General features: G+C 41.9%; 10 protein-coding genes across 10 annotated transcripts, besides 31 other annotated features; 2 read left to right on the top strand and 8 right to left on the bottom strand.

Annotated features, from left to right (window-relative positions):
• Positions 1-696: a sequence feature (areas not merged during assembly with more than two copies in the genome that could not be assigned to a particular haplotype).
• Tc00.1047053510187.551 (chaperonin HSP60 mitochondrial precursor, putative) lies at positions 1-857 on the bottom strand (the record flags this gene model as incomplete). Its single annotated transcript, XM_816372.1, has 1 exon — positions 1-857. A coding segment is annotated over one exon (857 nt), but the record flags the coding sequence as incomplete, so codon positions are not given.
• Positions 697-2,875: a sequence feature (haploid, Esmeraldo-like haplotype).
• Positions 1,577-1,597: a microsatellite.
• Positions 1,938-1,958: a sequence feature (AT_rich).
• Positions 1,983-2,019: a microsatellite.
• Tc00.1047053510187.540 (amino acid transporter, putative) lies at positions 2,486-3,862 on the bottom strand (the record flags this gene model as incomplete). The annotated part of the gene is made up of 1 exon (XM_816364.1): positions 2,486-3,862. The coding sequence occupies one exon, from the start codon at positions 3,860-3,862 to the stop codon at positions 2,486-2,488; it is 1,377 nt and encodes a 458-aa protein (XP_821457.1).
• Positions 2,876-3,011: a sequence feature (haploid, non-Esmeraldo-like haplotype).
• Positions 3,012-6,498: a sequence feature (areas merged during assembly that could not be assigned to a particular haplotype. This can correspond to areas where the two haplotypes were merged or to regions with more than two copies in the genome that were merged during assembly.).
• Tc00.1047053510187.530 (hypothetical protein, conserved) lies at positions 4,218-4,703 on the bottom strand (the record flags this gene model as incomplete). Its single annotated transcript, XM_816363.1, has 1 exon — positions 4,218-4,703. The coding sequence occupies one exon, from the start codon at positions 4,701-4,703 to the stop codon at positions 4,218-4,220; it is 486 nt and encodes a 161-aa protein (XP_821456.1).
• Positions 4,848-4,894: a sequence feature (T-rich).
• Positions 5,121-5,170: a sequence feature (T-rich).
• Positions 5,490-5,521: a microsatellite.
• Positions 5,590-6,603, bottom strand: Tc00.1047053510187.520 (hypothetical protein, conserved; the record flags this gene model as incomplete). Its single annotated transcript, XM_816362.1, has 1 exon — positions 5,590-6,603. The coding sequence occupies one exon, from the start codon at positions 6,601-6,603 to the stop codon at positions 5,590-5,592; it is 1,014 nt and encodes a 337-aa protein (XP_821455.1).
• Positions 6,499-6,587: a sequence feature (areas merged during assembly that could not be assigned to a particular haplotype. This can correspond to areas where the two haplotypes were merged or to regions with more than two copies in the genome that were merged during assembly.).
• Positions 6,588-9,312: a sequence feature (areas merged during assembly that could not be assigned to a particular haplotype. This can correspond to areas where the two haplotypes were merged or to regions with more than two copies in the genome that were merged during assembly.).
• Positions 6,657-6,719: a sequence feature (T-rich).
• Positions 6,848-9,880, bottom strand: Tc00.1047053510187.510 (hypothetical protein, conserved; the record flags this gene model as incomplete). The annotated part of the gene is made up of 1 exon (XM_816361.1): positions 6,848-9,880. The coding sequence occupies one exon, from the start codon at positions 9,878-9,880 to the stop codon at positions 6,848-6,850; it is 3,033 nt and encodes a 1,010-aa protein (XP_821454.1).
• Positions 7,005-7,102: a sequence feature (GA-rich).
• Positions 9,313-9,725: a sequence feature (areas merged during assembly that could not be assigned to a particular haplotype. This can correspond to areas where the two haplotypes were merged or to regions with more than two copies in the genome that were merged during assembly.).
• Positions 9,726-18,221: a sequence feature (areas merged during assembly that could not be assigned to a particular haplotype. This can correspond to areas where the two haplotypes were merged or to regions with more than two copies in the genome that were merged during assembly.).
• Positions 9,928-9,947: a microsatellite.
• Positions 10,077-10,101: a microsatellite.
• Tc00.1047053510187.500 (serine/threonine protein phosphatase 2B catalytic subunit A2, putative) lies at positions 10,205-11,383 on the bottom strand (the record flags this gene model as incomplete). Its single annotated transcript, XM_816360.1, has 1 exon — positions 10,205-11,383. The coding sequence occupies one exon, from the start codon at positions 11,381-11,383 to the stop codon at positions 10,205-10,207; it is 1,179 nt and encodes a 392-aa protein (XP_821453.1).
• Positions 11,432-11,597: a sequence feature (T-rich).
• On the bottom strand, positions 11,643-12,557 carry Tc00.1047053510187.490 (hypothetical protein, conserved; the record flags this gene model as incomplete). The annotated part of the gene is made up of 1 exon (XM_816359.1): positions 11,643-12,557. The coding sequence occupies one exon, from the start codon at positions 12,555-12,557 to the stop codon at positions 11,643-11,645; it is 915 nt and encodes a 304-aa protein (XP_821452.1).
• Positions 12,606-12,639: a microsatellite.
• On the bottom strand, positions 12,802-13,539 carry Tc00.1047053510187.480 (phosphomannomutase, putative; the record flags this gene model as incomplete). Its single annotated transcript, XM_816358.1, has 1 exon — positions 12,802-13,539. One exon carries the CDS (start codon positions 13,537-13,539, stop codon positions 12,802-12,804), a length of 738 nt encoding a protein of 245 aa, XP_821451.1.
• Positions 13,628-13,707: a sequence feature (T-rich).
• Tc00.1047053510187.470 (uncharacterized protein) lies at positions 14,040-14,654 on the top strand (the record flags this gene model as incomplete). The annotated part of the gene is made up of 1 exon (XM_816357.1): positions 14,040-14,654. One exon carries the CDS (start codon positions 14,040-14,042, stop codon positions 14,652-14,654), a length of 615 nt encoding a protein of 204 aa, XP_821450.1.
• Positions 14,689-14,809: a microsatellite.
• On the top strand, positions 15,020-18,472 carry Tc00.1047053510187.460 (uncharacterized protein; the record flags this gene model as incomplete). The annotated part of the gene is made up of 1 exon (XM_816356.1): positions 15,020-18,472. One exon carries the CDS (start codon positions 15,020-15,022, stop codon positions 18,470-18,472), a length of 3,453 nt encoding a protein of 1,150 aa, XP_821449.1.
• Positions 18,222-18,291: a sequence feature (areas merged during assembly that could not be assigned to a particular haplotype. This can correspond to areas where the two haplotypes were merged or to regions with more than two copies in the genome that were merged during assembly.).
• Positions 18,292-20,837: a sequence feature (areas merged during assembly that could not be assigned to a particular haplotype. This can correspond to areas where the two haplotypes were merged or to regions with more than two copies in the genome that were merged during assembly.).
• Positions 18,665-18,686: a sequence feature (AT_rich).
• Positions 18,807-18,836: a microsatellite.
• Positions 19,974-20,013: a microsatellite.
• Positions 20,838-20,844: a sequence feature (areas merged during assembly that could not be assigned to a particular haplotype. This can correspond to areas where the two haplotypes were merged or to regions with more than two copies in the genome that were merged during assembly.).
• Positions 20,845-22,250: part of a sequence feature (areas merged during assembly that could not be assigned to a particular haplotype. This can correspond to areas where the two haplotypes were merged or to regions with more than two copies in the genome that were merged during assembly.) that runs on past the window's edge.
• Positions 21,130-21,167: a microsatellite.
• Positions 21,478-21,503: a microsatellite.

Here is a 22,250-nt window from a genome sequence, read left to right as displayed (position 1 = left end):
GGTGCCTTCACGCACGCAATCTTCAGCTTGCCCTGAAGCTTGTTGAAGATCATCGTCGTCAGCGCCTCGCTCTCCACGTCGTCGGCAATGATCAGAAGCGGGCGGCCGGTGCGCACCACGTGATTCAGCGCCGGCAGGATCGTGTGGATGCTGCTCACCTTCTTCGCCGACACCAGCACAAACGCATCCTCCAGCTCGGCCTTCTGTGCCTTCGCGTCGGTCACAAAGTATGGGCTGATGTAGCCGCGGTCAATGCTCATGCCCTCCACCACCTCCAGCTCCGTCGTCATCGTCTTGCCGTCCTGCGTGGTGATCACTCCGTCCTTGCCCACCTTCTCCATCGCCTGACCAATCAGCCTGCCCAGCTCCTCGTCCCCGTTGGCGGAGATCGTGGCCACCTGCACAATGTTCTCGGTGCTCGTCACCTTGCGGCTCTGCTCCGCCACGCTCTGCAGGATGACGCCCACCGCACGGTCCATGCCACGCTTCATGTCAATTGGGTTCGTCCCGGTGGCAATGCACCTGAGGCTTTCACTGAACACGCTTGCCACCAGCACCGCCGAGGTCGTCGTGCCGTCGCCAGCAAGGTCGTTGGTCTTGTTGCACACCTGGCGCACAAGCTGTGCTCCCATGTTCTCGAACGGGTCCTTGAACTCAATCGCCTTGGCAACGGTCACGCCGTCCTTCGTGATCTTTGGCGCGCCGTACGACTGCTCAATGATCACATTGCGCCCCTTTGGCCCAAGGGTCGTTGCAACGGCGCTCACGGCACGCTGCACACCCTTCTGCATGGACTGGCGAGCCTCCGTGCCAAACCGGATTTCCTTGCCGGCAAAACGAGCAGCAGAGCGAAACATATCGTGTGTTGCACTTGTATGTTAGATTTTTGTTTTTTGTTTTTGTTTGATAGATCTTGTTTTCAAAGAATTTTATACAGTAGCGCGTTGTTTATTATTAAAAGCGTCTTTTGTCTTATAACCTTGTTTGGGAATATTTTTATTACGCGTCAAAAAGTTTTCTCTTTTACTGTATATAAGTTATTCTTGTGACTTGTCGTTTTTTTGTTGTTGTTTTTTTCGCTTTATTGGCTCTATTTATGGTGCCTTGCGTTTGGATTTCTTTCTTTCCGAAGCTCGTAGTTCAGTGAAAAAAAAAGGAGTATGCACGTAGTAGAGGACCCTGTCGCCTGTTCCCACAGAATGAGAAGTACATGAGTGGGAAATGCCGGTTTGCTTCACCGCACCCAACACCCTCCATAGCTCGGAGAATATTCATCTACCACTCACACGCCAGTAAAGACACTCACTCCAATGGCGTTCTATAATAACTGGGCTCATTGTGAAGTCATGGCGCGGCATTCTTTGGCGTCCCACAACCACCCGGCTCCTCCGCGTGAAAAGCAGCAGGAAGCGGACAAGATGGAAAAAGAAACCGCAGTCGCCGCATTCCAGCGCCCGGTATCATTGAAAAGAAGCATTATATAATCGATGAGAAAACAAGGGAGTCCACAAAGAGGCGTCATCATCTGCTGAGCCCCTTTTCTCGTGGAACATTCCTCCGGCAATATGGCAAGAAGACACACACACACACACACACAGAACGGCAACTGCAAAAAACTTTTAAAAAATGAAATGCAAAAAAGCTAAGCAAAAAAAAAAGGGATAATAAGCGAGTGTTAATAACGCGCCGCCCAAGCCCACCAGCAGAGTTTGGGCAAATAATTACGTATTTTACTCTTTGAGGGACCATCCTCTATGGATAAACGACAAAAGATAAAGAAGGGCCAAAGATGTGAAAAGGACTAGAAGCAACTATTAGGTCTTTTTTTTCCATGCCTCAATGATATTCTTTTATTTGTGTGTGTGTGCCTAATCCCAGTCCTTCCCCATTTGCTTTATTGACACCGTTGTCTGCCCGGATCTTTTTACTTCCATGCCATTTTTTTTTTTTATTATTTTCCTTGCAACATGTTTGTATTGGAAAATGACAACAACAACAACAATAATAATAATAATAATATGTTACGCATGAGGGCAAAGCGGCTCATACTCCTTTTGCTACAAACAAACAAATTTGGCACCGCCATTTTTTCCTTTTCCCCCGCCGCACCACCACACAACGATACCGCTGACGAGCCAGGGAGAAACACAGTGGGAACCTCACCACCCCACGATGAGACAACGTTTCTTTGGTAGAGCACGTTGAAAATTCTCTTCTTTTCCTTTTTTTTTTTTTCCACCGAGAAAACACCGGTATCATCGCCACGTACATCCACGACATCACATGGAACACAGGTGCTTCTCTCTTGCCTTTTCCTCTTTGACACCCACAGACACACACCACCAGAGTGGCAACTATACACCGGGTGCATTTTCTCAAGATGCCTCATGTGTTGGAGATTCGAAAGACAGAGTTACACAGAAACCAATATATAATAATTAAAACAGAAAATGAGCAAAAAAATCTTGCTTGTTTTCAAGGTTCTTCAGCCAAAGTTGGAATAAATCGTTGCCCCTGTGCCAAATACAACACATATCACACCCACAAACAAGGATGTGTACGTCATGATGTATTGGAACCAACCGACCCTCTTCAAAGTCCATCCACCAGAATACATATAAATCAACGCTGGGTAAATAAAGCCTATGAATCCGCCACAAAGCGCACCCGCGAGGTCAAATGCGGTGCTAATTCGTGGAACAAATAAACCAGCAACAAGAACAATAGTGGAGACAAGAGTTACGCATGCGATGTGCTTCCAGTACGATATGTTATTAATATCCCATCCAATGATGTAGTACAGTGTATTTCGGCACGGAATCATGTTCAACGCATAAGACACACACAACTTGATGATTAGTCCCACATACGCCACCATCATCAGAGGCTCACCAACAGGGTCAAACATGTACAGCACGGACTCCTTAACTTCCCTGCCAAATTCCATGTAGCCAAAGACACCAACCAGCCAATACAAGACAGAGCAGACCGTCATACTGAGAGTTGCACTGAGGAGTAGTTGCGTTGTACTACGAGCCTTCATTTCAAAATACACCTGAAATGCGACAGCATGACACAAGTACGCAAAGACGAAAGTACCAAGTCCCTCCATGCCAATATTTCCCGTCGAAACAATTTGAACCTCCGATCGCTTTGGAAGCCCATTTTGGCAGGCATGAATCACGACGAGAATGACAAAATACACCACAAAACCAACTCCAACCGCAGAAAAGTATCGCAATGTGTTCACTTCTTTCGGTATCACCAGCGGAAGCATCCCCAAAAGCCAAACTAGACATACCAGCAGTCGTATACCTTTTTTAAGCTTAAAAAACTCCGGCGTTGCTGTAGAGTGTTGTGCAATTGGAGTAATTAAGCTCCCCACCGCAATGACGTATGCAACTGCCGCACCAAAGCAACTCGTACCCATGACAGCGGCCATAAGATAATCGGCACCCTTCCCCAATGTGCCTCTTGACATTTGTTCAAAGGCCCGATAACCCGTTTTCTCCATCACATAGCCCAAAATTGTAATAGTGTACACCGTGAATACCGTCATTAAAATAAGATAAAGAGTGCCCATCAAAATTCCACAGGCGTGAAAAGCCCACGGCAACGTTATGACACCAGCGCCTAGTGAAGCCGAGGCAAGACTAAAACTGTTGGAAAGAAGTCCACCATGCGGTATCACTGCGCCAAGCAGCAGCGCCAAGCAGCCGGCAATGCTTTTTCCACACTCTTGCTGGGGTGATAAAGCGCCGTTAACAGCAGATGCCCTCTCCTTTTTTCTCTCGATAGAAACAACATACGCGGAGTCCGAACTCTGCTCTCCCTCGCGTGAGATTTGGGGTAAACCCTCCATTGCGTCTGTCTGCTCTTCATTTTACCAAAGGCGGAGAAATAGAAAGAAGAGAATAACGCACACACAGGTTTCATTTATGTCGGTTTTTAGAAGAGAATCAAAAAAAAAAAAAAAGGTAAAATAATAAAGAGAGATCAAGATGTCGATTCTGGTGGCGGTGGTAGGGTCCTCTCTCAATTGCCGTTGTTTTTCTACTGGCATGTATATTCATCGCTCGGCGCGACGCAATGAATTTATGACGGACATTTTCTCTCCTGTATGTACATAAATACGAGAAACAAAAGGAAAAGGGGGTAAAAAAGCAAAACAAAAAAAAAAGAGAGAAATCAACTTCGATGAGTTTCTCAGCTGCCATTCACTCCCGCTCACTTCGGCGGGAACCCATTGGCTCGTATGTATAGCGGCTCAGTCGCGCGATATACTCTTCATTTTGTAGTCTATCTGATTCCCACTTTTCAACGGAGTACGCCGGCTTCGTTTTCTGTAACCGCTTCAGAATCCTTAAGTTTTCCTCTTCAATGCGTTGCTGCTCCCTCCTCCGGCGGCGCTCCGCATCACGCGCCGCATTGGCGCTGCGCCAGGGCTCCTTGTTATCAATTCCACCGCCTCTCTTCATAATAATTGTCATGTTGTGGACAATTCTTCTGTTTTCCTCTTCGATCCGTTTGCATCGTTCCTGCTCCATCAGCGCCCTTTTGTTGCTCAGACTCAACGCGTGAGGCGGTTTGTTATCAATGCAAGACGTTTGTTCCTCCACTCGCCGGCGATGCTGCATGTATTCCCTCTGGCGCTGTTGCTCAAGCCACAACGTTGTGGCTGTCGGCTTCGGCTGCACGGGCATCAGTGGACTGCTGTTGCTTTGCCTCTTCTTGATCCTCGTTCCTTTTTCCCCGCCCCCAGTAATTGGTGTCTGCGTTCTCCTTCCTTGGCCTCTTCTATTGCTCACCGCGCAAACACCGCCTCTCACCCTCCCCTTTTCCAACGGAAAGAAAATAACAAAACCAAAAGGAAGAAAGAAAAAAAAAGAAAAAAGGTTGCATTGTTGTTGTTGGTTGTTTTTATTTTTCTTCTTTTTTGGAAGGAAAGGCGAATCCCCTCAAGTAGAAAAAGTGGAGACAAGAAGGAATGACGGGGGGCAAACACACCGCGTCATTCAGCAGAAAAAAAAAAGGCCCTCACTCACTCACTCACAGTCACACAAAAACGCACACACAGAGACACGCTCTCTCTCCTACGTCTCAACCCCCACCGCCTCCATAAGAAAAAAAAAAAAAAAAAAAATGCGGCAAAAAAAAAAAAAAAGGAAAAGGCAACAATGGATGCATCAAATGGGGAAAAGGTCAATTTATTGGTGGTAAACATAAAAGCAAACACTGATTTGCCGTGGGCACAGACCCACCTGCACCGAAGTGTTAGTGATTTGAAACCAAAGACAAGATAAATGAAATGCAACTCGATATAATTTCTTATGAAACATACATAAATACGTTTGATGTGCAGCTTGTATACCAAGTAATATGGGGTAATAGGCATGTAGCACAGAAATAGTAGTCCAACCAGAGGGATGAGAGCAGAAAGTGAGACCGCAGCGGTACAAACAAAAGAAATTTATTTACATGCGACATTCATAGACAAACAAATAAATAAACAAAAAAACAACGTTTGCCTCTTGTCGCCATTACATGTACGGTTTGTTTTCGTGTGTATATTTGATGCACCACACCTTATTAAAGGCGAGCCCGATAGGATTCAATGAGATCTTGACGATCGCCTGGTAGCAAGAGCGTGTAACCCTGAAGTAAGATTGACAAAGGCACTAGAACAAATCCTGTCGGCTCAGGTCTGTTTTTATCCACCGGCTGAAGCGATCTGTCCTTCACGACATAAAAATCCGGCTGGCATACCATCTGCATGAAGAGCCTAACCTGCTGCATTAGCGTATCCGAGGCGGTGATTGAGTTTTGCGCCTCGGCGAGCTCCCTGTTGACTCCTTGAAGTTGTGCCTGTGTGCGCATGAGGTCCAACTCCAATTGCTGTTTAACTTTTAGAAAACTAAATTCATCCTTATCTTTTTCTTCCTGCAGTCTTTTACACAATTCCTCCAACCCTACCTTTGCTCTCTGCGCTTCCTCAAGTTGCTGTCGAAGAACTTTGTTTTCTGCCTGAAGGATACTTACTCTTTTTTGCACCTCTTCTTGACCGAGCCTCGCTTCTTGTTCCTCCCTCAGTTTTATAACAGTCTTATCGTGCTCCTCCGCAGCCTGTTGAAGAAGACGGCGAAGCTCGGCGTTGGTCCCACGCATGAAGTCCGTATGAATTTGCATTAATTCTAGGAGATCATCTATCGTCGATATTCGTCGCTCCACTTCCTCCCCCAGCTTAAGTTCTGCCACTGCCGCCTTCCGTCGCAATTTCCTTTCCTCCTTGTTTTTCACCCGCAACTTTTCCAGCGCGCGCTGTAGCTCTAAACTAAGCTGCTGAACCCTTTTCTGCTCAGTCGCAACGTCCTCCTCCTGGCTCCTTCGTATTCCCCTAGAATCCGACAACCGCACCTCACCCGTGCGATTACCCTCCACGACAGTGCTAAAAGGGACAAAATTGGGCGCACGGCGGGGCGACCCAAATGTTATCACAGAGTGTTGCAAGGGCAATAGAGTAAGTCTTTTCATTTTATTGCATGCAACACTATCCCTCCTCGTGGAGTTGAGCAAAGGTACGAAATTAAGATCGGTACGGTTCATTGACTATGCCCGCAATGATACCCCCTCAGCCTCTTCCAAGGAAGAGGTACAGTAAAGAAAAAAAAAAAGAGAGGGAGAAAGAACATGAAAATCATGCAAAGAAAAAAAACAAAAAACGCTCCACTCCACTCAGCATACAAGAAATACATGGCAAAAAAAGAAAAATAATAATAATAATCGTATGGTGTTTTAATTTTCTTCATTTAAACGAATGAAAATAAGGGCATTCACCAGCAGAGCCCTCTCAAGATGATGCCGTCACGGCGTCAAGCAAATCGGACAAATTCTTGAGTTCCGACCGTGAGAAACAAACGGATGCGGCAGGACCGTAATTTGTGACCAGGGGATAAATCTTTTGTAGAAGGTATCGCAATTCGTGCGACACCTCCCCTGTAACAGCGTCCTGTTCCACCACCTTGTTCTCCTGATCCTCTTCCGGTTCGTTTTCGCCCTCCTCCTCGCTTACTTCCATCTCCTCCTCGTTTTCTTCTCCCTCTTCGTAGTCCAAAGAGGCCGGCGTGGCAAGATTAAGCAGACCTTTTCCAACAGCAACAAAAAGCGCCACATCCAGAGGCAAGGTACCCCTTTTGCAATCCTCCTCAATCCATGCCAGCAATTGGCCACAGAGTCTTTCATCCAATGGGCATTGCATCAAGAGATCTAGCAATGCATCACATGAGTGAAAAAGAGCCCCTTTCACAGTGAACACACTCATCTTTGGCAACCATACGGAAAACATTTCAATCAGAATCCCGGATGACCACAAAACATTAATAAAAGCATGCATATGGAGTTTCATTAATACAGCCAGAGGAAATACAAGTTCCTGCGTCACCGTATCGGTGCGAACCCTCATAAGACGACGTACAATGGTTGTAATAAGTATTTCAATTTCATCATCATGAAAAACACTCGTATTCTGTGCAATGGCAACCAAAACTCCTCCCACATTCATCAACAAGGCTTCTTTTATTTCCTCCCCCAACATTTTCATCGCAATCGTGACAAGCACGGAAGAAAGGGGATGCGGTTTGAGTTCATCCCTCTGCAAGGTAGGGATTTCAACAAGATCACTACAGGATAACTTTTCCCCATTCAATACCGAAAATGGCTTCTCCATTGAGGGAATGGCTACAAGAACCGTCATTGCTCCCACTTGTGGAGAACGCTGCAAGAGAGCAGCAAGACAATTCGACGCAGACGATATGATAGAAGACTCTTCAGTCCCAAGCAACAGTCTACAGAGGGCGCCAGTAAAAAACTCGGCCCCCTTCCTTGCCACCTCATCAGATCCCTTCTCAAAAATGCATGTCAAAATTTGCACAACAAAAGGTACAACACAATACTCTGCCGTGCCACAACAACTATTCAGTACATCAGCTAGCCATGAAAAATGACCCGTGAGAAACTCATCCCCACTGTACTCTGTGATTAATTCACCAAAAAGAGATACAACCAACTCTCCCATATTTGGATCCCGAATATGATTCCTCCAGCAAAGAAACAGGTTATTGTAAGATTCCGAAGAAGCAACATCTCTTCTCTTACTGTGACATCGAGCAATCCACTCTGTGTGAACTTCAAGACACACGTACAACAATTCACCCGAAGTAGACTCGTTTAGAAGAAGCGAAAACAGGGCCTCTTGACCCTTAGCAAAAAAGGTTAAAGCATCATCCACATGGGCCAAAGGAATAAGGCGATGAAAAAGTTTGCATGCTGCAGCACGAAGTAAGGGAACAGAACTTGACAACGAAACAACCGCCTGAGGAATAAGCGAGGCACAAAGGGATTCTGCACCTATCCGCTCCCGCTTCATCATTGACAATAATATACCCAACAATGAGAGTGCTCGAGAGGAAAGAATAGCCGGCCCTTGTATATCTTTTTCAAGAAGTACTTGCAAAAGTTGAGAATGACAACCTACTCCTCTAAGAATGGTCTCCCTGGGACATCGGCGTAAAAGAACTTCCAATACAAATAAGATACTTTCCCTCTTCTTCCATGACTCTTCAGCAGAAATTAAAAAATCCAGAAGTGCCCGCACAATTTTTCCCCCGTCTCCAAGAAGTGATACACAGATCCTACAAAAATCTGCTGCAGTATCACGAACATTCCATAAGACTTCATCCTCACGTTCTTCTTCCTTACGAAGAAAGTCATTTGCTTCAATAAGCCATTCTTCGGCTTCCTTATCACACAACATCGTGTGCGACAAAACGACATTTAAGAATGATGACAAATTATTAATAATGGCCTTCCCTAAATCACTCCTCAGGGTCTTCAAATGTACCATAAATCCCAATAGTTCCCAACGTTTCGCAGCAATCTGTTGAATAACAAGACTTGCATCATCATCATTCTCATCATTTTCTAAACTTTCCAGGTAGACATTGCTATCCGCTTCAATACGCGTCAGTAAACCACAAAAAATGTTAGCTGTCATTCTTTTTCTTGTCCATTTGTCAACTTGCAACATATCATTGAAAAGCGCCGTAATTCCCAAAGTCAGCCTGTTTCGGACAAGATATTCTGGTTCCCCTTTTGAAGAAAAAAAGGGCGTCAGTAGAGCACCCGATAAGGCCGGAAAAAAATCCTCCCATGTTTTTTTTATCAGTCCCGATAAAAAAAATTCTCGTATTGATATTGCAGGAAGAATGAGCTCTCTCAGCAGATTAACAGCCAAATAACTAGCCTCTCTCGGGGTATTAGAAACAACAAGTTGAAATAAAAGTGGTGTGAGAGAAAAAATCTCGTTGCGAGTGATGGAGCCGATAGGAAGATTGTTTATCAACTCGGAAAGTAGTATCATAAAGTTCAATTCATGTCGATTTGAATTGAATTTAAAAAATTCATCAGACAGCCACTTTAAAAAGAAATGAAGAGATCCAGATACCACCATGTTTTCTGTTTTAATGGATTCCATTCTTGACACAATAATACTTATAACGGCAGCAGAAAGATTTGCTACAGGGCGATCCTCTTCCAAAGGAAACAAATCCATAAGAATTTTACTCACCTCAAAACATTCTTCTATTGCGATAAGACTGACTTTCCGTCTTAGAACAGTCAAAACCAAAAGACGATGACTTCGAGGAACAGTCTCCAAATTCAAATAAGCATAGTGACTTAGCTGTGACAAAAATCCCTGAAAGAGAGTAAGACGATCAATTTCTTGTTCCGCCTGAAATCGTACGGAATTTTCCGAACTAAGTGCGCGTTCCAAAAGCGCAGGTAGCTCCTTCAAATCGGTCATGGAAAGAGCTACAATGGCCATAAACCACAGTACAGGCCTTACTACTTACTTGGACAAGGCAATCAATCAAAAAAAAAAAAAAAAAAAAGTGAAATACAGAATGGGTGCAGAAAACACCAATACAATGCAATCGTAATCATATAATAGAGCATAATCCATGTATTAACAACATCTTAAAGAAAATACGCCAATACCCCAAGATAAAAGTATACAAATATTTCTTTTTTTTTTTTTTTTTCTTTCTGTCCTCTCGTCTCCTTCGTTGCGTTTTTGACGTTGCTGTCTCCTTTGCGTATTCTTTGTTCCGCTCTCATTTTCAAATGTCCATAATATCATGGAGTTTAATCATTTGCATCCCTTATTTAGGAGTGAGTCAAATACATCATGAAGACATTCCATCAAAAAAGGAAAAGACCAATGAAATCCGTTTAGATGGTTTGGAAGAATATAGGGATGGGGAGAAGAAAAAAACTGCGTCACATCCACCTTTTTACCTTCAATACGAAGCACAGCTCCTTTGTTATCAAATGTATCGCAATAATTAGGGGCTGAGAACACTGACATCATACATGGGAAGTTGGAAATACTATTAAATCGATAGAGTTTGTACCCTTCATCCTGCAACTCATGGCTCCGAATGATGCAAAGAAGACTATTTGCCATAAGAAAGTGTTTTAGACTCGAAAAGTTAAACAAATAACTACACCCTCGTTGCTCATTAACAAGAAAAACGGGTTTGGATCCATAGGATGGACCAGCACTAGGGGTATAATAATCGCTTTTTGATCCTCCACTAACCGATGATGGATTTTCAACATCCCAAAGTGGATCCGACCAAAGCAAATCACACATGGCACCTCGTGAAGGAGGCTCTCTAAAACGATGAATAAGTTCAATATGATTTAATTTGATTACATCCGGTGAAAGGCCGCCGTGAACGCAGAAAAAACGCTTATTTACTAATGCTGCTAACGGCAAACAGTCAAACGCTTCCATGATCGCGCGGTAAACTTGTTCATTATACTTACAAATGCATTCCTCCTGAAATTCAAAAAAATCCGTCATTAAACGCGATTCGTGATTTCCACGAAGCAAAAAGACAGATTTGGGGAAATTAAGTTTAGCTGCAAGTAAAACCAATATGCATTCACAGCCACAAAAGCTGCGATCGGTGTAGTTTCCAAGAAAAAGGTATTTTTTTTTATCGTCAAACATCCCTCCTATTCGAAGTATTTTCGTTAGGTCATATAGTTGCCCACGAATATCACCTACCACAGTAATTGAATCATCATCAATAGTTAACACATTTGGTTCTGCACGTAAAATTCCCGACGCATTTTGAATTATGCTCAAAGCATCATGTTTTCCAAGACGCCCCTGGCGAAGAAAGTGGGCAATCATCACATTTAGGTTAATTTTGCCTTTTCTATCAATCAAAACCGCTCGTTTTATTTCATCCCAGCATGGTGGAGGAACAGATGTCTTTCCCCTATTCACTTTAAGAGAATCTGATGTAGACAACATTATTATTGCTATACCAAAATAAACTCACTACTGTGCGATAATATGTATATATAATTATAACTAATAAATAAAGTAAAGTAAAATGAAAAAAAAAAAAAAAAAATCCAACAATATCAATTTAAAAAAAGGCATATACACATAAAAATCAAAAAATATAGTATTAGTAACGCATATAATAGAGATAAATTTTAAAAGCAAAAAAAAAAAAAAAAATGTAGTCAATTTGTTACCTTGTATTCGCAAGTCAAATGCTACTTATTTACACAAATGTATAGGTAATTTTTATTACATTCTGAATAATTTCCCGATCGATATCCAAATCATTAGAAAATTCTCTAAACGTGAAAGATATGCGACGATGTTTAATATTTTCCAAACGTATACCATGCAACCAATCATAGCGACTCCCATTTGATAGTAAAAAAAATGCGCCACGAGGTAAAAAAACGTCAACAGCCGTCCCCTCATTATTCACAAAGGTCATCACTGTGTCCTCTAGCAAATTTAGGCCACCAACACGATTGCCCCAAACCCAAGTATCATCAATGTGAGGATCAATACTACTGCTATTTTCACTTGTGTACTCAAGCGCTGAAACCTCCACGATATGGTATTCTTTTGAAGTTATATCTCGGACAAATGATTTGACTTTTTCCATAACACTCTCCAGCTGCTTAGGCATACCGCGTATACCAGAAGTATTAAGTTTCCTTTTCTTAAAATTGGCTCTAGGACCAAAATCTTGTTTCCTCCTTCCACTCTGAGAATGCTTCCAACCAGAAAGTGACGACGGCTCATCAAGGAAACTAACCAATTTTTCTTCATCCAGTAGAGATAAAAAATCCGGAATAACAAAAAGACCCTCAATTCTAATATCGAGGTTGGGTGTTGTGCCTTCATGGTCTGCGCAGCTTTTGAAAACCCCGTGATGCATTAAAAAAATTCTGTTGCATTGCCAACAGAGCCCATAATGGCTTAATTCCACACAGGTAAAGGAGCAGGAAGAAGTTCTCCCCGCACCATATTGTTGGGATATGACGTCTGAAGACTTTACAAGAAGTACGTTCTGATGAGTGATACCTTGAGCGCGCTCAGACTCTATACAACGCCCACAAAATCGTATTCCTGAGCAACAACAACCCTCTTCTTTCTCCATTTGCGGCATACAGGGCATTCCCTATCTCTCTATTAGAAGATGTAGTATAACTACTAATGACAAAGCAAAAGAAAAAAAAAAAAAAAAAAAAAAAAAAAAAGGAGTGGTAAGAATAAAAGAAAAAGCGTCAAAATTCGGAGCAGATGGAAAATAATAGGGAAAAAGAACTATTTAAAAGCTGAGGAGAAATAAAACGCAAAGTGATCTTTAAAAACATTGTGTATGCAAACGAATTACCTAATTTCATTCAACCCGCTTTTTGTTATTTAGAAGAAATCAACTTGTTGACTTCATCAACAGTGTCTTTGTATGACTTTACGGCGTGTCCAATGATTCTTTTGTCAGTGTAAATTTCATAATCATTGCCACCAGCATGTGTTTTATCACCAAAAAAATGAATTTCGTCAAAATCATTTTCCACAAAACGCAGACAATAGCTTTTGTCCCATCCAACTGGAAAGACATCAAAGCTAATCTGGCCTCCAATTGAATACTTTAAGCCGTAATCAGGAAAAGAGTTCTGAAGTTCCTTGATGAGTTTTTCACGGACGTGATGCTCTTTGTCATATACCTCAAATTCATCTCTTTCCGATTGCGTGCAGTTGCGACCAATTGGACAGACATTTATCATTCCATTCCTGTATTCAATGAATGTGCCCCTTTGAACAGGAATATCAAGCTCAGAAAGGAGACGCAGGGCTCTTCTCACAAACTTCACGATGCGCTCGTTTCCAAGTTCTTTAAGGAGGTTTTGACGATGAATTTCTTTCCCATGCTTATATGCCAATAAACCATTTTCAGCAAACACGTAGTCAAACTGTTGAAAAACATCCTCTCCGAGTTGTTCAATCTGCTTAGCCAAATCCGATCCACCCACTGTCCCAACTGTAAATCCCGCACTTTTTGCACGCCGAATCACTTCCCGAACCTCATCTGGCTGAGAGAGCCTCGGCGGGGTCAGCGTCCCGTCAATATCAAAGAGCAAAAGAACCTTTTTCATACGTCTTGAAACAAAGGCCCAAAATCACCTTTAAAAAGGCAAGAAATTGATGAATTATTTTTTAAAAGCAAGAGTGAAACAAATGCATAAGAAAAAAACACAAAAAAAAACACCAAAAGCTAGAGAGAATTTCAAAAAAACACCAAAAGAAAAAAAGCACAAAAAAAAGCGGAAGAGCGCGCGGAAAACCACTGGCCCCGCCAAAAAGAAAAACACGAGACAACAACGCAGCCCTGCTAGAAGCCCCCTCCCTCGCCCCGTTCTCCTTTTTTGTGCCCCTTTTCCTCCGCCCGAGACCGGCCCAAAAATTCCGGGCCCTGAAGCTCCGCGCGGCCAAAAGGGCGGACGTCCTTCCGAGACATGTCCTGGATTTCATTCGCGCTCGCGCCTGCCGCGCCCTCCTTTAAATTTTTCTTGCCGCTGTTGTTCCGGTTCTTCTTTCTAGTAAAGCATGTTATTTGAATATAGCTCTAATATTCTTGTTTTTCCTTTTTTTGGCGATGAGAAGGGCGAGCGGGTTTTCCGCATTGCTGCCGCGTATTGGTTTATCCCCCTGTTTAGGACGGCGCTCGTCTTGTGATGGAAAAAAAACGGACGGAAACCCACAGGATCCTGAACCTCCTAGTGAATCGAAAGAGCTCGATCCTTTCCGTATTGGATACAATATGGGAATGCAAAGTGTTCATTTAGAAGCCATTCGAATGAAGCTAACAGATCATTTGGAGGTTTTTAAGTCGCATTTTCATGCACTCACCGATGTGTTGAAATCGAACCATGATCAAGTCAAACAGATACATGATCAATGTAACAAGGCGATTCTTCATGAGCTGAAAGAATCCAATAGCCAAATTTTTTCTCAACGTTCTGAGCTTTTACGACAAATAAAGGAACTGGAGGAAAATTTAAAAAGCAGCATTGACGATAGGGTGACCGGGCTTCAGAGACACATTGATGATTGTTTTGAGAATCTGAAGGATATGATAAAATTGGGGATTGCAGTACTTATTTTTCTAAATTTATGGATGTTTTACACAATTTCGCAAAACCATCGTCAGTACATGAACGCCCAAACGACACACACGTTGAATGGTTTGTCCTCTCGAAATAGAAAATAAAGAAAAACATTTCCCGAAGCGAAAAGTGAACTGGTATTATTATTATTATTATTATTATTATTATTATTATTATTATTATTATTATTATTATTATTATTATTATTATTATATTTATTTATTATATCATTACTAGTGCCCTTATTATTATTATTATTTGTTTGATTTACGCTGTTATATTTGTACTGGAGAATAATCTTCTACTTGTTTTTGCTTTATTCTGTTGTTGAATTGGATTATAATCGAATTTAAGTTTTTTTGCAGGTAAATTTAATGGTTTTGGATTGGTGCTTTTATTTTAGTTATTATTTATTTGTCACTGCTCTTTTTTTTTTTTTTTTTGGTTTGTTTTGAGCTTTATTAGATGAATGAACGTTCCGATCGCATCATGCTTCCAGCAAAGGGTCGCGGGAATACAAAACATTTTGTGCTTATGCACAGTAGATTTTACTCGTGTATTGGTGTCCTGTTTGGGCACCACGGATCTATTTCTATTGGATGTTGGTAGCAACGCCATCGAAATGGATTATATTTATGTGGTCAATTTAGGAGCGCCAGCAACCAAATTAAGGCATGTTTTGTCAATGGATGTGACGTTTGTTTTAAGTAATGGTGTGCTTTATTCGGCTACCTTGAGGAAAAAAGCAATGAATTCTCCTCAAGAAATATTTACATTGAGCGAGGGAATAGTTACAGACTTTGATATTGTTATTTTGAAGGAAGGTGCGTGTATTTCCATATTGGAAGCACCTGAAATATCCGTGTTTTTTTACACGAGAAATGGCAAATTTTTGCTTAGCCGATTTAACGCAGGAAATATTAGTTCATGTAACTGGGTAACAACGGATTGTTTGTGTTGCTCAGGAGAAGGTATTTTACATATTTACGGTGCTGATGGTTCATACATGCATCGTTTGGGTTCACAGACAGCACCAGCACGCTGTGCGATTCCCCTATTTGAGTGTTTTTCTTCAAATGATAAGTCATCGTGCGCCAATAAAAAGAACGCTTTTGCTGTTCTTTTTGAAAACAGTGAGTTGTACTTTGCGTATTATTTTACTTTGTTTTCTCAGGTTGGCGATGTCTTTACGGGAACTTTTAGATTTCCAATTTTTAGTAGCTCATTGCCCACGTGTATTTTTTCTGTTGGACCATGGATTTGTGTTAGCAGTTCATTTGGCTTGGAGTTCTATGATCATAAAACTGGTTCTTATGCTCAATCAGCATTGGAGAATGAATCTTCTGCTAGTTACTCTTTTGCAAATATTTCTTTTGATGCTACCCTTGTTCCAAGCGATATTCTTTACTCAAGATCGCGAATTGGTGTAGTTGTTACGAAAAATGCTCTTTATGTATTGTGTTTGCGATCAATTTTAGACATTGTTGATGAATTGAAAGATGATGCCGCGTTTCACACAGTTTTGTTGGAAAGTTTAAAGAGTTTTGGTGAATCCGTTCGGGCGACAAACATTACGCGGTCCTACTGTCGATGTGATACCATATCGAGTTTAAGTATTTTGTTTTCGGATTACGGTTCAATTTTGGCAAAATTTCGTATTTCCCTATGGGAATTTAAATCTCAAAACAGTGATGTGGGTGAAAGTAAGAAACAGGGTTTATCATGTGCCATTTGTGGTTTGGAAAGCTTTTTTGGTTTGAACTTTTATAACTGTGCGTTGTGTCACCTGGTTGTGTGTCGAAAATGCTCATTTTTGCGAAATTTGCGTCTGTATGGGTATTTCACTATGAGCGGAAAAGGTGTTCTTTGCGCTCACTGCGATGGAGGATGCGATCTTAACTTGTATCGATTGTTTATGTCTCGTCGATATAATCAAATTCTTCATTACATGGAAGAGTATCCGGAAAGATGTTACAAACTATCTCTTTCTGAAGTCATTCCTTCCGTTCTTCTTCAATGTTTTGGGGAGAGAAAATTTGATCTTTGCGCGGAATTGATTGAAAAATACATTCCCAAAAATGATAGTCTTTGGGACCAATGGGTAGTTCGATTCAGTGTACAGAACCAGATTGAGTGTCTAGCTCGTGTTCATAACCCTAACCGTACCGATCAAGCTATAAATACAGGTCTTTTACTCCAACTTGTGAAAAGTGTCAGTTATGAGTTGTATGTGCTTTTACAACAGTGGCCTGGTAATTCATATAGTGCGGAAATGGTTTTACATGGTATTCTCTCGCGTCTTTCATACAAGAAGCAGGAAGCTTATGATTTGCAGGAATCGTGCCAATGTGGTCCTTTAAATTCATTAGAATGGCAGAATGCTGTAAGCGAGATTTATTTCGATGATGATATATATCAATTGCTCCGGGCTTATCTTTACATTTGTTTTCAAAATGAAAAACATTTGGATGCTGCAAAGGGTTATATGGAGTATTTTGTCATGATGCTTCCTTTGACAAAAGAACAACGTCAGCGAAGTTATGAAGTTTTTGAAGACAGTATCTTGCGTGGAGAATCTTTAAGTGAATTTCCACCATCAGATCTCATTAATTTATGGGATTTATTGACAAGCCATGGTATTCTTGAAGAATTTATTTGGTTGAAAGATTCTGGTGGTAAGACTCTTTTTTTGATTCCGCTTCTTACTCATTATCGTGAAGAATTTGTTCGATATTTGATTGATTCTGTTCATACCGATCTTCTTGAAGATATATTACAGTCTACCGTTTATGAGTTGAAAGATCAGCCTGTATTACTTTTAAATGTACTGGATTCCATTACGAGAATTTCTCCTTTGGCAACACGTTCTTATCATTCGCTTATGACGGAGCTTTACTTGGAGCATGCCCCAGAGAAATTATTATCTTTTATTCAACATCCTCAGGTGGGTGGATTAAATTTGAAAAAACTTGCCAGAATTGTTGAAAATCGAAAGATGTTTCGAGAACTTGTTTATCTTGTTGGAAAAACTGGTAATGATATGGAGGCCATTCGCATGGCTATTCGATGTATGAAGAGTGTTCCACTTGCGATGGAATACATTAAGGATCACCCTGATGATACTCGGCTTTGGGACTTGGTTATGACGAATGTGGTTCAATCTCCTGTTCTTATAGCTGATTTTTTGGAAGCGGCTGGTGACCTTGTGGATATGAAGGCATTTTTGCAGTCCATTCCCACTCCAAATCGTCTCAATATTTTTCATGGAGGGCCGCGTTTAAAGAAAGTGCTTCAGGGTAAATCGTGCTTTGAACGCATTGCGAGGTCCTCTGTAGATTCTATCTCCGTAGATAATTACGTTTCACTTGTCCGATTGAGACAGCAAAATTGCAGGGGGGCGCGTTGTATACCAGGGGATTTATGCAGTTTATGTGGTCAATTAATTTTGGGGGAATACATGGTAACTAGCTCTGGAGCAGCGTTTCACTCTGGTTGTACTCCTCCTTTGTCTTTGCAATACAAAAAACATGAAAACAAGATAAATCATCAGTATGGAAGGCCCAGCAAGAATCGTCGAGATGTCTCCAAAATGGATTACATTGAGTATCATACTAATAGGTCTCTATGCACCTCTAATCCAGTTAAATTATTACCAGAAAAGGAAGTTTATCGAATTCTTTCATTTTTGTCTCCAAATGAACGAGAGGTTTTTCGGGACGTGAGTCGTGAATTCCGAAAGGTCGTTAAATCTTTTCATATCTTTGCCAAGAGAGAAGACGATAATCTATTTGGTCGTTATTATGCTCGATTGGAAACTGTTGGGGAGAATAATTGCCGGTGTACTTTGCAGTTGGGAAGGGTGCCCATATTTAAGTCCCTAAGAGGCGCACAACGTTATCGTGTCGATACTGTTAAATTATAGGAACCTTTATGTATGATTTCTATTTTAGTCTAAATTTGACTGCAAGCAGACTGAGAAAGTAAATCAAGACGAATAATATGTACACAGGAAGATGTGGCGTTTTGTTATTCCTGTTTTCTTCTCTTTTACTCTCCACTTCTCCATGTATTTTTGATTTCGTTGTAGAGGCTATTGCTTTTTCATCCAGTGGTCAAAAAAAAAATATATATATATAGGTGTCTTACTCACATCCAAGTCTGGTTTAAAATTATTTGTGAGGTTTTGGTCCTAATGTTATTTTCCGGTGCGTTGTTTCATTTTGGGCAGATGAAGATGCTATTGTAGATGGAGCCACTGTGTGTGTGTGTGTGTGTGTGTGTGTGTGAGGGGGAACTCCTGAGGACGGTAGTACCACAAGCTCGTTTCTAAATTTTGCCCGCTCGGCTGGTGACTTTGCTAGTTTTTTTGTTTTTCATCTCTTCTCAAGTGAGGGATAACGCTTTAGGGTCCACAAGGGTGCCTTTTAGCCGGGAGCGTCATGTTTCTCTTGGCTCCCCCACAAGTATGATTTGGTTAGAAATCAGAAAATCATGGATTCTAAAATAAATCAAAAAAAAGCACGGAATAAGGTGCTTTCCTCTGTTGGGAAATGCAACTCGCTCATTATACGTGTGGCATATACAATTGAAGTTTTGTCCTTTTTTTAGACGTTTCTTGCACTTCAGGCTTTTGCTGTTTTGCGCAAGATTCCTTATGAAGAGTTAGAAATTGATATTGAGTGGGCATCGATGTGGCACTTTAAAGTTGACCACTATCATCATGGAGCGACATTGATGCCATCCGCATCGTTAAAAGTGATAAATCTCCTTATCAAAAGGGTGGATAACAAAAAGAAATTTTTTGTTGAGTGGAAATCAATTAAACGAATTACTGGCTCTGATTGTTCATCAAGCAGTGGCCGTGACGCGCCAATAGTCAGAATTTGCCGAACAATGACTCAATCTGTCGCAAATACATAAAGAATGTGATGCAATTGTTAGTGGTCTCAATCAATCAAATGGCCTGAGGCAAACCCAGAAGAAAGGGGCCACGCATATATCACGAACAGCCAAAATAATGATGAGTCAGAGGAGCTTGAAGGGCGATTCTCACTTGGACGAAAAGAAGTAGAAAATATCCCCAATGAGCCAAAAACAAAACACTTTGCGCATAACATAGATGTGAGTGTAATAACGGGACGGTTGGATCAAATGGAAGCGAGACCAGGAAATGTGGAGTCTCAAATTGACGAATAATTTCGTAACGACAAGGTTTTTTTTGCATTGACTCAAGGAACACTATGCATAATTTTTCTGAGCTGGACACACAGTTGACTTCCCCTGAAAAGACTTTTCAAAAGAATCCTTGTTGGAGCACTTGTTTCTCAATTATTGGAGGCGCCAGAAAAGATTCGGGGAGAATTGGAGGTTGTGACGGCGCAGCTCATGCGACTTTTTAAGGTTTTGGAAGGCATTCGACGTCGTTTTTTTTTTTTTTTTTGTTTGTTTGTTTTTTGTTTTTTTGTGTGATGTTTACGTCTGTTAGGAGGGGGGGAAAGTCAGTTAATTTGAAGTTTTTCGATTGCAACTGCGCTTCTTTTATGGGTCAACGGCAACCTGTGGAAGGGCAGGGAGAAAAAGCTGAGGTTCACGGGGAGGAAAATGAGGAAATGCCCACGATTATACATGCATTCTCCTCTTCAATTGTCTCTAATGACAGGTGTTCGCCCGTAAATAGCACGGCTTGTGTTGCCCCGCGTATTTTAGGCTTTGCCCATGGCGAGGAATTACATCGTATTTTACCAGAATCACTTAGTCTGATCATTTTTAATGCCCTTCCAACGAGCTGCTGGCCTGTTTCCCCTCAACAACCCCAGTGGTATTTACTTTACAGTAGTAAGATTCATGGGCGCTCATTTCAAAAACTCGTTCAAGGCCTAGTGGACAAGGGTCCAACGTTGATTGTGATCAAAGCGTGTGAGTCATCGAATGTTTTTGGTGGATTTTGTGGGGATCCATGGCAGACTGTTGCCGCAAGAGAAAAACAAGACAGGAGTCGTTCTGCAGCTGCTAGACGCGCGGCGCGGGAAGGACAGGGAGCCCAGGGTATCACTTGTCGACCTGCAAACCAAAATAATGCCTTCTTTGGTGGCGAAAACTGCTTCTTATTCACTAACAGGGATGGTGGCCTGATTTATCAGTCCAAACCCTCCATAAATTCAAATTTCATGTACTTGTTTGATTCGCATCCACTTGTTGACAAAAATGGGGTTGGCATGGGTGGACAACCCGGTCATTTTGGTTGGTTTATAGACCGTTGGCTAGAGAAGGGAAAATGCTGCGGTGTGCGCTGCGCCACTTTCTGCAACCCCCGCCTCACTGACACGGAAGAATGGACAATTGACGGCGTGGAGGCGTACGCGTTGCATCCGGAAACTGTGGAGTCGCTTTCCAAGGCACCCCGAAAAGGTACTGAGAGGAATTCGTGTTTGCAGAATCCCGCAAACGATGCAGACAAGCTGTTACTTGGGCTTCATGGAATTTACGATTTTGATAGTCAGGAGCAACCAGAGTGCTGAAGAGAATTTATGTTTTTGTGTGTGGGATGTTGGGCACATTAAACTAAATTGTTATACCCCCTTTTTTTTTTTTTTTTTCTTTTTTTTTTTTTTTTTTTTGGGTGGGGGAACACGAGACAATTTCTCTTCCCACGTGCAGGATCATTTATTTATTTAATATCCATTTTGTTGTTGTTGTTGTTTGATTGTTTTTCATTGTAGTTTGGGCTGCTGCCATCTGCGTTTTGATTCGCTTTCTTATTTAATGGTTGCCTATCAATTCATGCAGGAAGGCTTACACATACACTTACACAAAAATCAAATATAAAAAAAGCAGAAGATCAATTTATTACTTCACCTAGGCGTCCATCTTTGGTGCCTGTTGTTGTCTTTTTTTTCCCTCCCTCTTTCGGTCTATTTTCCTTATCTAATATATATATATATATATATCATATAAACACAGAGTGAACGACAGGACGAGGGGAAAAAAAAAAAAAAAAGGGGGGGGGGAGGGGGTAATTCTTTATTTTTATTTTTTTACTTGGATAAAAAGGAGAAGGAGGGAGGGCCAAGTTCGATTTCTGTTGTGTGCGTGTGTGTATCTTGTGGCTTCTTCCTTTGTTTATACATTGTCTTTACTAAAAGCTTCTGCACAATGAGTAAAAGTGTTCTGCAGGTAATTGCCCGTATTGCTTCATTGTGCAAGGGCCGTCACGCATACCTTCGCGAGGTCTGTCTGTATACTCCGGGGGCACTGGAGCAAACAGGCGGTGCGGGCGCCGCTGTAAACCTTCTTTTTTATCCCCTGCTGATTGCGAGTTGTGTGAGTAACGAAGAACAAATGTTTCTTCCCTTGGCGTTGGAAGGCATCCTGTGCCTCTTGCGGCTTCACATTGTTTCGGAACGTACAATGTACGGCCCGCCCGAGGTGCCTCTGCCTGAGAAGAAAAGGAAGGGTCTTTTTGCAACTACTGATGTCACTGCGCCCGGTGAGGGTTTATCGTTTAACAGCGCGTCTGCCACGAAATCAACTCCGCTTACCGATGTGATCCTTGACACGGTGAAGCGGCACAGGCATTCCGTGTTGGAGGGGGTTTCTTTCCTTGTCCTTCAGTGTCTCACGGAGCTCATGCTTAACTGTGAATGGATTAAAGGGTCAAAACTAGTAGACTGTTTTCAGAGTGCGTTTGAGGCACAACTGGA

This window comes from Trypanosoma cruzi, genomic scaffold, assembly GCF_000209065.1.
Source record: "Trypanosoma cruzi strain CL Brener 1047053516661 genomic scaffold, whole genome shotgun sequence".
NCBI lineage: Eukaryota > Euglenozoa > Kinetoplastea > Trypanosomatida > Trypanosomatidae > Trypanosoma > Trypanosoma cruzi.
Note: the sequence above shows the minus strand (reverse complement) of the source record. Positions and strands in the feature narration are given on the sequence as shown.